The 14,464-nt window shown below is 50.0% G+C and overlaps 1 protein-coding gene across 2 annotated transcripts in view; it reads left to right on the top strand.

Annotated features, from left to right (window-relative positions):
• The window catches only part of CTIF (CBP80/20-dependent translation initiation factor), a 117,324-nt gene that overhangs the window by 77,947 nt on the left and 24,913 nt on the right, over nucleotides 1-14,464 (top strand). The window contains exon 9 of one of the 2 annotated variants that reach the window (XM_010016258.1): nucleotides 1,441-1,770. In XM_010016258.1, the coding sequence (XP_010014560.1) occupies nucleotides 1,441-1,770 (330 nt within the window). The remainder of the gene's footprint in view (nucleotides 1-1,440; nucleotides 1,771-14,464) is intronic. The other variant, XM_010016259.1, reaches the window with a different exon arrangement.

Genomic DNA, 14,464 nt, shown 5'->3' on the forward strand with positions numbered 1-14,464 from the left:
ACTGGTCCACACGTGAGCTACAATTTGGGGTGCCTCTTTCCTGAAGGCTGACCCCAGCTGTCTGCCTCCCAGTCTGCAGAGCTCATCCACTTTGCAAACAGATCTGAAAAGGCAATTTGTCTGTCCACAGTTACAGAGTTAAATCCCAAGCATCAACTTTTGAGTGCTGAATAGTCAACTACTTAGAAGTTGATATCCATTTATCTCAGCAATGAATTGAAATGCCCTTATCTTTCCCCCTTCCTTCCAACAAACCAACAATAACAAAACTATTGCATGCAAGTGACGGAGGAGAAATCCTTTTTGGAAACAGTATTCAGCCTCAGATTTCTGAGGAATTCGGAGATGATATCTCCATTTTCCCCCTGTGAAACTCAGACTGTTTCTCTTGAGACTCTCTTTTTCAGACTGGAAAATGCATCCGTGGGGTATCTCCAATAAGATTTCCAAAATACATAGCAAAAATAACCTGAACATATTCAGTTCCATGGGAGTGCATGTTGGAAATGTATACCTTTGAATGCATGTGCATTTACTATTTATGTATGTGGCATGAGGGGGAGGAAGAGATTTTTTTAGTTATTTTTATGTTCTTTAAAGCAATGGGAGTATAGTAGAGACTTTCAGAATATTCATTTTAATGTTCTCCCTGTGAATTATAGTCTTATAAGAAACACATCACATAAGCACCCACTCTTGGGTGGGTGCTGTCAACACAACTGGCCTCCTGGTGGGAGTTTCGGACAACTCCAATTGCTACTTGGCATTGGGGTTGTCCAAGAATTGCTACAGGTGTGTCTTGTATACCACGTTTTAAGATTGGAAGGGAGCAGTGTAAACTAAGCAGGATGCATGCCTGACACGGGGGAAAGGGGCAAATGCATAATTAAATGTTGAAAACAAGCAATAAATTCTATGGTAATGACATGAAGTGAAAAGTGTAACAACCAAGAGATGGAGAAGTTGTTTTTCTAATGCTGGGATCATGTGACATTCGATCTCAATTGCGATCATTAAATATATATTAAGAAGTAAATATTTTTGTAGGGTTGTTATCTGAGCATGTTGCACATCAGTGCTTTCAAAACAGAGACAAAAAAGTGTCCATTGTCACCATGTTGCAGACACCTCCAGAAACTGGTCCAGGATGTCAGGGATGGCCAGACCTCAATATCCCAGCTCAGGACCCTTGAGCACATCTTCTGCCTGAGCTGAGGGGGAGGACTCTGGGATTGAGTGCTGTGGGAAACGGGAGAAATAGAACATTTCTGGGGCAGGACTCATTCACTTGTGGTTTTCAATGCTGAGATGAGACCACTGTGCCTCTAAATGATGCTTTGATTTTTCTATGTCTGTTTTTATGTCTTCCTAATCCCCTTCCCCCTTTGCTGTTTGTGGAAGGACATGGGCTGATATGTCTGTTTTTTCCTTGTGTAACAGACGCCTTGTCTTTCCCTTTTCACGGACCAGGACGAAGTCACGGTGGAAACCACCAACCCTGAAAAGAACAAAATGGACAAATTAATTGAAATCCTCAACAGCATGAGGAACAACAGCAGCGACGTTGACTCCAAGCTCACCACCTTCATGGAGGAGGCCCAGAACTCCACCAACTCTGAGGAGATGCTGGGGGAGATAGTCAAGACCATCTACCAGAAAGCGGTGACGGACCGCAGCTTTGCTTCTACAGCAGCCAAGCTGTGTGACAAAATGGCCCTTTTCATGGTGGAAGGAACCAAATTCCGGAGTCTGCTCCTCAACATGTTGCAGGTAAAGAAATAAAACTTATTGGTTAGATGCCTCCAGCTTTACGCCGCCTGGTGTTACCATGCATTTGGGCAGGAGCTAAGCCATTACCATATTCCTTTTGAAGTCAGTTGATGAAAACAGAAGGGTACCTGCAATTTTGTCTGTGCACACATTTAATAGTGACCATAGATAGCGTGACACTGAGGGCGTTGTCGAGTTGCTCTTCATTCCCAGCTCATGAGCTGTACATGGAATTATGGTATCTCACACCAGGGCCCATCTGTGAAATGAGCGGGTTGCTTGTGGCAGCATCCCTATGACATAAGCAGAAGTGAACTCAGAGGGTCTTACAGTGGAGGGGTTTTGCTGCTCTTTTCGGATGAAGTTCAGCGCTACCAAGTCATGGTATTTTAGATTTGATCTTAGGCAGAAGCTCTTCCCTGTGAGGGTGCTGAGGCGCTGGCACAGGGTGCCCAGAGAAGCTGTGGCTGCCCCATCCCTGGCAGTGCTCAAGGCCAGGTTGGACACAGGGGCTTGGAGCAACCTGCTCTAGTGGAAGGTGTCCCTGCCCGTGGCAGGGGTTGGATCTGGATGAGCTTTAAGGTCTTTTCCAACCCAAACCAGTCTGGGATTCTGCGATTCAGTAGTTCCTGGGTAGGCTGTTGGTTGCATCACCTCGCTGAAGGGCTCGCTCCTACTTTCTGATTGCAACCCAGACTGAAATAATTTGCGTATTTGCTAATTATTGGGTGACTTGTTTATTGGTTGATTGTTCTGCTGGTTGATTGTTCTGCTGGGTGATTGTGCATGACAGAAAAGTTTGAGCTGGGGGTGGGGGGAAGGAAAGCAGTGGCTCTGATAACTGCTCCATGATAGAGGTAGATGATAGGGAAACATGACTGTCGTCAACTGCCCATGGTCTGCTGGGGAAGCAGTGCCACCATCAAAAGGGGTTTGCTTTCTGGGGAGGGTGTTGCATGAACCTCTGTCTTCCTGTGTCTGTGGAAGAAGGACTTTTGGAGCTGAAACCAGTAACTTAGCCATTCTCTCACACACACATCATGTGTGGCACATACAAAGATCTTGTTTAATTTCGCTGCTCTCCATGCATTCAGTGCTCAGCACTGCTTCAGTTATTAGCACATCATCTTATCCTGCCTTGCCCTTGTTGGAGATCATCCTTTGGAGGCTGTGCTCGGCTGCCTCTGCCTTGTGCAGGCTGAACTGGCTTTTCAAGCAGGGAAATAAGGAGCAAAATAAACCAACGAACATCAATATTTAGCGTAACCTAGGATCATTCTGCAAGGTCAGTGGTCCTGTTTTGCTTCTGTCGTTGCTCTGGGTCCATATCAAACCCAGAATCTTTCCCTGTGCCCACCCCTTCTCTACTTTTCCCTTGGGAAGCACACACATCTGCCCAATGCATGTACCAGGCAGTTATTTTTTTCCAATCACTTTATTTCCAAGGTGATTATAAAGCAGGAGGAGACAAACTGCTGTCAGCATCAGTCCCAGATTTAGAAGCAAGGGGCTGGAGAGGGCTCTAAACCCTTCATGCATCCCACTTTTCCCATGCCAGGTCATTCTTGTGTCTTTCCCCATTTGTTTGAGCAATGCTAATAAATCCAAAAGAGAGTCCAGGAGCAATGGCCAGGGGGGAGCAGTGTGTCATCCAAAAACTGAGGATGATGGCAGTTCTCGTCCATCATCTCTTCTAACTTGCTCTCTTCTCTTGCCCCAGCTTTTCCACCCCTACCAACAGACCCAGTGGACTGACTTATACTGCAGTGTCATGTTCAATAATAACTGGCTTCATATTCAGGTCTTCATAGCATGAATGTAGGATAAATAATATATCACATATCTCCAGAGAGTCCCAAAGTGCTTCCCAGGAACATGTAGCCAGTCTCAGTGTGATGGGAGAATGATGTCCATTGTGGAAAGGTGGGAAGAAGTGAAATGCAAAGAGTGAGCAGGGAGTACGGGTGACCGAGTTCATGTGCTGGAGCATAGAAAAATACACAGAAGGGAATTGCTCAGCCCCAAACTGCACATCTTTTAAAAACGTCTTGATGGGGCAAAAGGTGACAGATCAGTACAGGTCAGAAGCAAAGTGCTGTGTGAGATTAAATAATTTAACATTTCCTTTCTCATAGTAAAGGATTTTGACTTTCTCCAAACACAGTTTCTTTTTCCAACCAAAACAATTGGATGTATTCACAAAGATTCATTAAATACTCTGATCAAGCCCTAAACTGGGAATTTTTGTGATGGAAACAGACCCAGGTATGAAGCACAAGTGATTGATTGCAGCTGCCTTGATGTGAAATAAGGGGGTTGATGGTACTGATATATGATACATTATCCATATGGTATACTGGGTAATATATGGACATTGTGGAGCAATGTGGATACCACATTAATATATCAATATGATATTCTGAGATATGTTTGATGATATGATGTTGATACATCAATATCAATATGATATATTGATATATATATATCAATATGACATGTTGATATAGGGTTGATAATATAACGTTACCCAGGTCCAGTCCTGGCCTCTCTACCATCAGATGTTTTCCATCAGCCATTTCTAGATAATTTACCATTAATAAATGAAAACAAACAGAACAAACCAAAAAAGCCTTTAATAAAACGCTTGCTCCAGAGCAGGATTTATGTCTCTCTAGCACCTTTCAGACTAATCTGATCCCCGGACGTAAGGAGCTCGGCTCGCCGGGCACCGGCGAGCTGGGGAATTACTCTGCCGGGGTGTGATAAATCGGGATCAACGTGATCCTGCCCTGTGCTGCTGGCGCCTGGGGCTGGATCGCTCGCCCCCCCCACATCTGCTCCTGGCAGATGCTCCTGTTTTGTAGGGGCTTGTTTGTCCCTTTCTCTTGGGACTGTGATGGCAACAGCACCAGAGAATCTCATAAATCAACGCATTAACCCATTGGGCCTCCTTACCGGCATGCCAGTACCTATAGACAGCATCCCTGTAACCCCACCAGCCCTTAAAGGGGTTTTCCAGTGGAACAGGCAATAAACTATCTTTTTAACCTGGCTGCTCCTGTGTTTTCAGCTGTTGACAAGGTGCTCACGCTCGGGGGCTGCACATGTTCGCAGCTTATCTCAGGGGGCTTGTTTTGATCCCAAAACAGATGCCAGCGCCGCAGGACGGGAATGCTGTCATGTCATCCCCCCCTCCCTGCCAGCAGCTTCCCTAAAGAGCATCCCCCCGATCAGTGCTGCACCATTTCAGGCTCTATGGGGATCTATTGGGAAAACTCTGGTTTGAATTTATCCCTTGCTCTGTGTTTTGGTCCCAAATCACAGGCTGAGCTTGAATGTGGGTGCTGCAAAACTTTCAGGATGCTGAGGGGAGACATGGAAAGGGGAGTCATGGAGCTTGGGGATATGCTGCCATACCGGGCCTTGGCACCGAGGGGTGGTCATTTGGGTTTGATTTGCTGCTCATTGAGTTTCGTATAGTACAAAGAGCAACACTGAGCTGTGCGAGCCCTTGGGATGGACCTGGCCAAATTGGTCCTGGCGAGCTTGGGCAGATGGGGGCATGCAAGAACATCTTGGTGGACACATAGAAATACCTCCTTAATTAATAAATTGAAAGTGAGTCTCCTGCAGGAGGTTTTTGCTTGTCATAGTTTCACTCACTGGCGTGCCCAGGCTGTGGTGCTTGTATTTTTTCTTTCGGTTAAGCAACGTGCCACAAACCCTTCACATGTAACATAAGTTGGAGTATTCCTCTGTTGAAATGGCCGTGCTCTTTATAGCAGAGCTGTGTCTGCATCTGAGCTATGCAGAGCCAAGTGTATTATTAGAGTGGACATCACTGGGGCTGTAATTGTACACTGCTCCCCTTAGCAACCGCGGCCAACAGCACATCAAACAGAAGGCTGATACCTTCTTTTAATAAAAAAAAAAACACCAACACCACCACGAAATGAACATCTCGACACAGCAGCAGAGCCTGCTGCAGAGCACAGGCTGGCCTGCAGCCAGAGCCAGTGCCTGGTACATCCCTGTGCTTGGAAATGCCTTGGTGCCAGTGGAGGAAGGCTATTTCTGTTGCATACCCTGTTGTATATCCTGTTGGATACCCTGCAGTGTACCCTAACGCGTACCCTTGTTGAATGCTCTGTGGCATACCCTAATGTGTAGCCTAATGCACGACCCAGTGGCGTACTCTTGCAGTCCAGAACCCCCCATGTGCTGGGTGCACCCCCAGAGCGTGAGCAGCAGCTCAGGGAGGGGATCCTGCCCCTCTGCTGTGCTCTGGGGAGACCCCCCCTGCAGCCCTGGTCCAGCTCTGGGGAACAGCACAAGAGGGACGTGGAGCTGCTGGAGCGAGGCCAGAGGAGGCCCCGGAGCTGCTGCGAGGGCTGGAGCAGCTCTGCTCTGGAGCCAGGCTGAGAGAGCTGGGCTGGGGCAGCTGGAGAAGAGAAGGCTCCTGAAGGGGACACCTTAGAGCAGCTCCAGGGCCTAAAGGGGCTCCAGGAGACCTGGAGAGGGGCTTTGGACAAGGGATGGAGGGACGGGACAAGGGGAATGGCTTTAACCTGCCAGAGGGGAGATTGAGATGAGCTCTTGGGCAGAAGCTCTTCCCTGTGAGGGTGCTGAGGCGCTGGCACAGGGTGCCCAGAGAAGCTGTGGCTGCCCCATCCCTGGCAGTGTTCAAGGCCAGGTTGGACACAGGGGCTTGGAGCAACCTGCTCTAGTGGAAGGTGTCCCTGCCCGTGGCAGGGGTTGGAGCTGGAGGAGCTTTCAGGTCCCTTCCCCCTTTCTTCATTGTCTTAGTTTAATCTCTTGTTGCCCCAGAAATGGCTCTTCCTTGGTTCAGTGCTGGGCTTTGCTCTGGTTGTAGAAACTTGAGTTGAATCCTGTTGGTTTTGGTAGAGGTTGTACTTGGGTTTCAGTGGAATCACCTGGGTGTGAGATGGTCTGTGTAACCACTTCTGGAGGGGCTCAACCGGGGGGGTGGCCAAAAAAATGTTGTTGTAGTTCAGGTGGAGGAAAATTTAGGTTGAATTCCTTCTTGGGATTTAGATATTGTGGTAGGAGGAAACAGCTGAAATCCTTCCTTTCCCATAGGCTTCCTCTTTATCTGAGCAAACAGCCTCTCAGTGATAGCAGCCCTTTCTGCGTCGTAGGGGTTGTGAGGATAAAGACACCAAGGGGATACTGCAGAAACTGGGATGTGGAGGTAATACACATGGTTAATGCTGAATGGCAGATTTTTTGCCTCTTAACACGATCAAGGTCTGGGTCTTCAGTGGGGAATGGTTTGTGGTTTGACAGAGGCAGAGGCAGGAGAATCTGAGTGCGGCTGGAGAGCATCTGACCTGCACATTGTGTCCAGCACTGGCTGCAAAACCCATCGGCCCTCATTCCATGGCTGTTTTTAATTTAATTTAACTACAGATGGCCCAGTTTGTGTGCACAAAATACATGGTACCACTTGCCTCGGAAAAAACATTGCCCAGGAGACATCAGAAAGGTTGTTTCACTGATAAATAAGGGAAAAAAGGTCCCAGGATCCGTGGATCAAACCCTAAAGCCATAAAGGTGTGCGCCTTTACTGCCACAGCAGTGAGAGTTTGCACTTTCTGCGCCACATCCATCTCTTCAATCTCTTCAAGCCTAACAGTGCTGCCTTTGGTTTCTCTTCCAGAAGAGTTTGATGAGCGCTTCCCAAGATGAGGTGGTGTTTCACTGGGGAAAGCTTCCTCAGCTCGAGCTGCTCCCCCCGTCTCTTCTGGTGGGATGAGGGACATCTTGGTGGTGAACCTCAGAGTTGAGGTGTGCATGGGCCACATCTGCCAGCCTCACAGGAGCCCAGCACAGGCAGAGAAATAGCAAGTGATGCTGCTGTTGTGTACACACCTTCATCTGCGGGTCTGCAGGAACCTGCAGAGCTTGGAAACCCTTTTTCCTTGCATTTCTGCACTGATGTTGACAGCACTGTCCTGGTTTTGTAAACCACTGTGGGACTCACAGTGAAAGGGGGGGATTTATTTTCTATGCACCCAGGGAATTCAAAGGCAATTCTAAATCCATGCACACACATGCATACATGATGTATATATGGGGAGCCCAGGCATGGCTCTGAGCAGCATCACCTCAAGCATAGAGAAAAGGAGGAGCGGGAAGGATACACATTCCCTTTTGTTTGTCCCTAGTTGTGTCTCTGAAGATGCTCTGTAATTGTGTAACAGAGTGGTTATTATTTCATTACTAATTGTTATTTTGATACTTATATACTTTAATCTGTATTTTATTATTCATTATTTTATATTTTTATGGGTTATTATAATTTTTAGGATTATAATCTTGCATAGCCATCCGGGGCCAATCTTGACCCATGCAAGTGTTGGCAGCGGGCAGGAGAGGGAGCCAGGGGCATGTGCCAGCAGGTAAAAGGCAGAGCCAGGCATCGGTTAGAGCTGGACCCGTGTTACCCATGGGTCTGGCCAACCCACTGCTGTCTGCCCGCGGTGACAGCACTCGGCTTTGCTGGTTGAGGTTACGGAGCCGCTGGCAGACAAGGTCCCATGCGGGTCTGTGAGCTATCGGAGAGCCCCGGATTAAATGTCGGGCTGCGTGCTTTAAACTTGCCGCTTTTCCCAAGCGGAGCCGTCTGGCTCCTTCAGAGCCTTTCCATGACGTGGGAATGTGGCGGCAACGAGGGAGCGCCGGGTATCACCTCCGTGGAGGTTGATGGTGACGTGAGGGGGGGTTAGTGAAGTGCAGAAGGGGCTTTCACCCAAGATCTAGGGTTTTAATGGAGCACAAACAGGGGTTTAACCCAAGATCTGGGGGTTTAATGGAGCACACACAGGGGGTTAACCCAAGATCTGGGGGTTTAATGGAGCACAAACAGGGGTTTAACCCAAGCTGTGGGGTTTTAATGGAGGACAGAGAAAAGGCAACCATTTCCCACTGATAGGAAGTAGGGCATGGGGGCAGGAGCTGTGCCCCACAAGCAGTAGGTGCCTTTCAAACTGGAAATAGCTGAGCCAGATCCCAAATTAAATAGGCTGTGGGGTTGCATTGCCCATCAGTCCTCAGCCCAAGCCCAGGGGGGTGTTTTGGGGCTCGCAGCCCCTCAAGCACTTGAGTTGCATCTGGAGGTGACCATAGGGCCACCAAAGTATCAGTGGGCATCACAGGAGATGCCAAGGGGGTTGTCCCCAGTGCCTGGCAGGTAGCAGGGGGCTGGAGTCCATCAGATGCAGCTACACTCATGGATCCACATAGAGAAGGTGTTTTGGTTTGAGCAGCTGGGCACTGTGCAGTTGAGAGATTGATGGGAAGCAGGAGTAAGTTGCAAAACAAGAAAAGCCTTAAGTTTAGAATGGAATTATTTGGCTTGAATTCAATGTGCTGGTAAAGTTTTCTATTGCAGTGCTCAGGTGTGTTGTGGAAAAACAGCCACCACGTTTGCTCTGTAACTGTGTGTGCTTTCTCCTGGCTCCTTTTGCCCCTAGAGGGACCAAGGCTGCAAGGCCACAGTGGGGACCAGCCGCTGCTCCAGCATGTACTGTGCCTCAGGGATGGTACTTTGTGTCCCACCGTCTCTGCTGGCCAGTGGATGCCCTCTCTGGGCATCTCACCGTGGTGGTGGGACTCAGCGGAGGTTCCTCGTGGTCCTGCAGGCCACAGGTCAGCACTGTCAGGAGCATCCCTGGCTGCACTGCTGCCTGCTGAAAGCACAGCCAGGTTCAGACCAGGGGCTGTGGGACCTGTGCACACCTTGTGCATGGGCTGCAGCGTGCTGGCAGCACGGAGCAGCAGCTCTGCCGGGCTCTAGGTGGAGACTGCAGACTGTGCAGCCTGCCTGCAGCATGCTGCAGCTCTGGGACGGATCCAGGCACTGAGCTACCCGTGTGGTGGGTTCCTACCTGTTCCCACGCATTGCTTGCTGAGGGGAGGATGCTCAGGTCCCCCTGAGGCTGTGGCAGGAAAGGCAGCAAAACTAAAGCTTCAAAGTCTATTTACCCATTGACTGAGAGGTGAAGAAATGCCTGAGGACCCCCCTCTACCCACTGTGCTGGGGGCAGGGCGGGCGCTCTAATGTTGAGATCCCCTTGGACCAGGCTGGCCCGCCATCAGCTCTCTGTTTTCTCCTGGAAGGCTCAAATCCAGCCCCAGGATGCAGGAGCACATTCCTGCCAGCCCAGGGACTCAGCCGGCCTAAGGCACCCTCCTGACAGACCATCTGCTCCTGCCTGCTCCGGCATAAATCCGGCTCAGGCTGCTGCAGCCGCCCCAAGGTGGGGATTTGGGGATGCTGTGGGGTTGGGAGCTCCCTGCTGCTGGTACTCACAGTCACCGTGCCACCCCCAACCCTTCTCTTAGCTGGTTCCCTTCGCCTCACCTGGGGGCAGGATTAAATGGGACTCACTGGGACCCTGCAGTGCATCACCCTACCTGGGACCCATCTGCAAACCCCTACACTGCCCAGTCACTCTGCTATGGGATGAAGCATCCTTCTGGAAGAAGACTACACTGGATAAACAGGACATCACCTCCTGAGCCAAGGCCAGAGCAGATGCAGGCACTAGGGTCAGCGCAGAGCTTGGGCTTGGGAAGAAGAGGAGAGGGCAGCACCTCTTGTTCTTTCCTAGGAAGGGGGAATGATGTGATAGGTTGTGCTTTGCCCGTGGCATCACTCGGCCATGAGCACACAAGACACAGAGGATGCTCTTGTACTGACCCACAGGAAATCTCTTTTTATAAAGGATTTCTATCTGAGCCACGAGAATTTGTACCAAATTCAATTTCCATCTGAGTGGGCTGATTGATATGCTCAAGTACAAGCTGCCCTTAGCAGATAATTGGCTGTTTTTTATAGCTGGCTTGCTGCAGTGGCCCCCGGAGGGACATGTAAGACCTGCAGCCTTGGTGTCACAGCACGGTCACCCACAGCCAGGATTAGGCTCAGGGTTTTTTCCACTGCTGGATGTTTCAGTGTGTACCTACCTGTCAAAACCTGGATTTGGAGAATCAGTGCTGCCACGGAGTGCACATCTCCTTTACCTCCCCCGTGGGTATTGTATTGCACAACCTCATCTTTTTAATGCCTTTGACATTTAAACAAGCAAATGCAAAACAATGGTGGCTTTAGTGGGACAAGTCCTTGGAGCAGAGGAGCCAGAGGATACGTGGCAGGTGAGGGAGGGGACACAAGAGAATTGCTTCAGATCCCTGTCCCATGCCTGGCTGGGGCTGATACCAGCGTGAAACACAGCATCTGGGTCTTGAGAACAGGAGCAAACGATGCATGGCTGGATGGTGCCACATGTCCGTGGTCCTGCCACCCATGGAGCCCCTCCATGCTGTGCCCCCTTGTTGAGCATCCCAGACCAGTGCTTCCTTTTCCCCCCCAATAATAAATTCCACTTTTTTTTTTTTACTTATTTTTAAATTACTACTGCCCTACATACTGTTTTTTTAATGAAGAGGGGATAGAAGGAGCATCCCTGGGAACCCAAATCTAGTGATATTTCCTCCAGTCCAGGAGCAGCACGAGTTGAAAGCAAAGACAGTGCGAGCAAAGAGTGCACAAGCTAAGGAAATGGTGTGAGGCTGGAAAAGCAAAACCTTTTGATTTTGGCTTCATTAGTAAGAGCAAGGTGTGTTTCCTTGCATCTCTTTTAATACTCTAGCCATGGTATCTGGTGGTCTTACATTGTGATGCTCACAGCCAGCTCCTTTGACAATATAGAATCATAAAATCACGGAGTGGTTTGTGGAAGGGAGCTTAAAGCTCATCCGGTTCTAACCCCCTGCCACGGGCAGGGACACCTTCCACTACAGCAGGTTGCTCCAAGCCCCATCCAGCTTGGCCTTGAACATTGCTAAGGATGTGGCATGTGCTTAGAAATACACCGTGGTAATCATGAGCATCCATTTAGAGATAGAAAGTTTGGAGGGACTGACGGGGTTTGCAGGTTGATGTTTTTTTCTGCAGTTCTTTTCTGTCACCTCAGCTTTTCCAGCATGGATGGGCAGCTTCAGAGGCATTGTAAGGTGCTGTGTGCCTGTGTGGTTCAGGGGGTGAGCAGGAAAGATGAATGCATCTTCTACATTATTTAAAAACAAACACCCAAGTACAACATCTGCTATAGCAGAAGCTGCCTGGCTTCATAGGATTGGTAAATATTAGCCCCCGAGGAAGATTTTCTGGGCTCTTTTGTGTAAATAACACCTTTTAGCAGACTGGTACTTCAAGGCCTATCTTTCAGTGGTCGCTTGCCCCCCATCCGAGAGAGCGCAGAGCTGCGTTCCCAGTGGGGAGCTTCAGTACCCGATGCCCATCAGATAGTTGGCCACGACGGCGGGAGAGACAGGGTGAAAAGCAGGCGGAGGAGATAAGAGGGTTGTCAGCCCCTTTGCTTTCCAGCATGTTTGCTCAGCGATGTCGAGTGCTGGGCCAGAGCCACCACCTCCCTGCAGACTAAACAGTTGCAGTGTTTTCTCCCATGACCGAAAGAATTTAGAAAAGGGTCCCGGTATGAAACTTTGCATGAACTCTGGGTGCCACGAATATCTCTGGCTGGGAGTCTGTTAACTCCTCCGGTTCCCTCCTCACCCATGCGGTTCAATCTCTGGGCAGATGGAGGACAAACTCATCCCATGATGAATCTGGCCGACTGCCTGCACGACCCCCGTGCTCTGCCACCCGAAAGGTTTCCATACATTCATCTTTATGGGTTTCTTGCTTCCTTTTAAAGGAGAAAGACAAGATCTCTGGCCATAGTAGAGCTCTGGGGCCCCCAGTGTAAGACGGATGTGGACATTTTGGAGCAGGTTCAGAGGGAGCCATGGAGAAGCTGCAAGGGCTGGAGCAGCTCTGCTCTGGAGCCAGGCTGAGAGAGCTGGGCTGGGGCAGCTGGAGAAGAGAAGGCTCCTCAAGGGGACACCTTAGAGCAGCTCCAGGGCCTAAAGGGGCTCCAGGAGACCTGGAGAGGGGCTTTGGACAAGGGATGGAGGGACAGGACAAGGGCAATGGCTTTAACCTGCCAGAGGGGAGACTGAGATGAGCTCTGAGGCAGAAGCTCTTCCCTGGGAGGGTGCTGAGGCGCTGGCACAGGGTGCCCAGAGGAGCTGTGGCTGCCCCATCCCTGGCAGTGTTCAAGGCCAGGTTGGACACAGGGGCTTGGAGCAACCTGCTCTAGTGGAAGGTGTCCCTGCCCGTGGGAGTGGGTCGGAGCTGGATGAGCCTTAAGCTCCCTTCCAACACAAACCAGTCTGGGATTATATAATGCCCAATGCCTCTTAGACCTGTTTGTAGCCAGTGTGCACTAAGGTCCATACACTTCCCTGTGCCACCCAGCTCAGCAGCTTCCTATCCAGGGGCAGGTTTTGGGGATGCGGGAAGCCACTGTGGCTTCATTCATCCACCATTCCTGGCTTGTGGAAAAGCAGAGGTCAAGCCTTGGTGTCTTGCACTCCACAGCCACACTGATGGTCCCACCCCATGGTGAAGCACCACCAAGTACCTACTCTAGAAAGATCTTTGCATCCCACAGGGAAAGCATCCAGGCACCTAGGAAAATCCCTCCTTGGGGTGAGCCAATGTAAACCAGGAGCATCCTTGCAAAGCTCCCAGTGGCAAACAGGATTAGCTGCCTGCTTTTTTTCCCTGCCTGGTTTTATTCATCCATGGGCAGGCTGGCATTTCAGTGGGCACAGCTTCATTTCGAATGCAGGCAGAATCCCTCCAGCCACGGTGCCTGGATGAAGCAACACCTGCTTCCAGAGCCACTTTTCCTCCTCTTACATTCCTCTTTGCAAACTTGGCCCATCCTCACTGACCCGTCTTACAAAGAGGACACATTTCATGGGCATAGCCTAAAATAAGAGAGCAGCCTGCTGGCAAAATCCAGTTCCTGGTGCATTCCCCCTGGGATGCAAAGCTGAGCATCTCCAGCTGAGGCACCTGCAAGCAGGATCCATCCATCAGCCTCTGTTGGAGTCCCTGTCAACACCATGAGCTGGCACTGGCCATGGGATGGGCACTTTTTCAGGCACAGAAAGTGGCCTGTGAGCAGGTACTGGGGATGGGTTTGGGGCTCAGACCTTGCTCTGAGGCAGGGAAGGACTTGAAAACTGCCCATCAAACCATCCCCACCTGTATAAAACAGCTTCAATACACTTGCTTAGGGGATTTCTTCAAACCAGAATGGTTTTACGCTGAGCTCATGCTTTGGGGAATGCAGCCTGTGGGCTGGGAGATTTATACTAATACGTTTTTCCTTGAAGTAGAGGTGCTAGCACTGCTGCTGGGATGAGCAGGGATCCACTGTGCTTGATCTCTCTCTTCCTACCACCTCTGTGTAACAGGTAGGAGACTACTGGCCCAGGGACTGAATGCTCTTGGGGACATAGAATCATAGAATCCCAGATTGGTTTGTGTTGGAGGGGACCTTAAAGCTCATCCAGCTCCAACCCCTGCCACGGGCAGGGACACCTTCCACTAGAGCAGGTTGCTCCAAGCCCCTGTGTCCAACCTGGCCTTGAACACTGCCAGGGATGGGGCAGCCACAGCTTCTCTGGGCACCCTGTGCCAGCGCCTCAGCACCCTCCCAGGGAAGGTTTTCTTCTTTGCTCCCATCTTGGGGAATGGTTGCCAGGACAGGACTCACAGTATCTCCCAACATACAAAGGTAACCCAGGTTTT

The sequence above is a fragment of the Nestor notabilis genome, unplaced genomic scaffold (assembly GCF_000696875.1).
Source record: "Nestor notabilis isolate BGI_N333 unplaced genomic scaffold, ASM69687v1 scaffold316, whole genome shotgun sequence".
Taxonomy (NCBI): Eukaryota; Metazoa; Chordata; class Aves; order Psittaciformes; family Psittacidae; genus Nestor; species Nestor notabilis.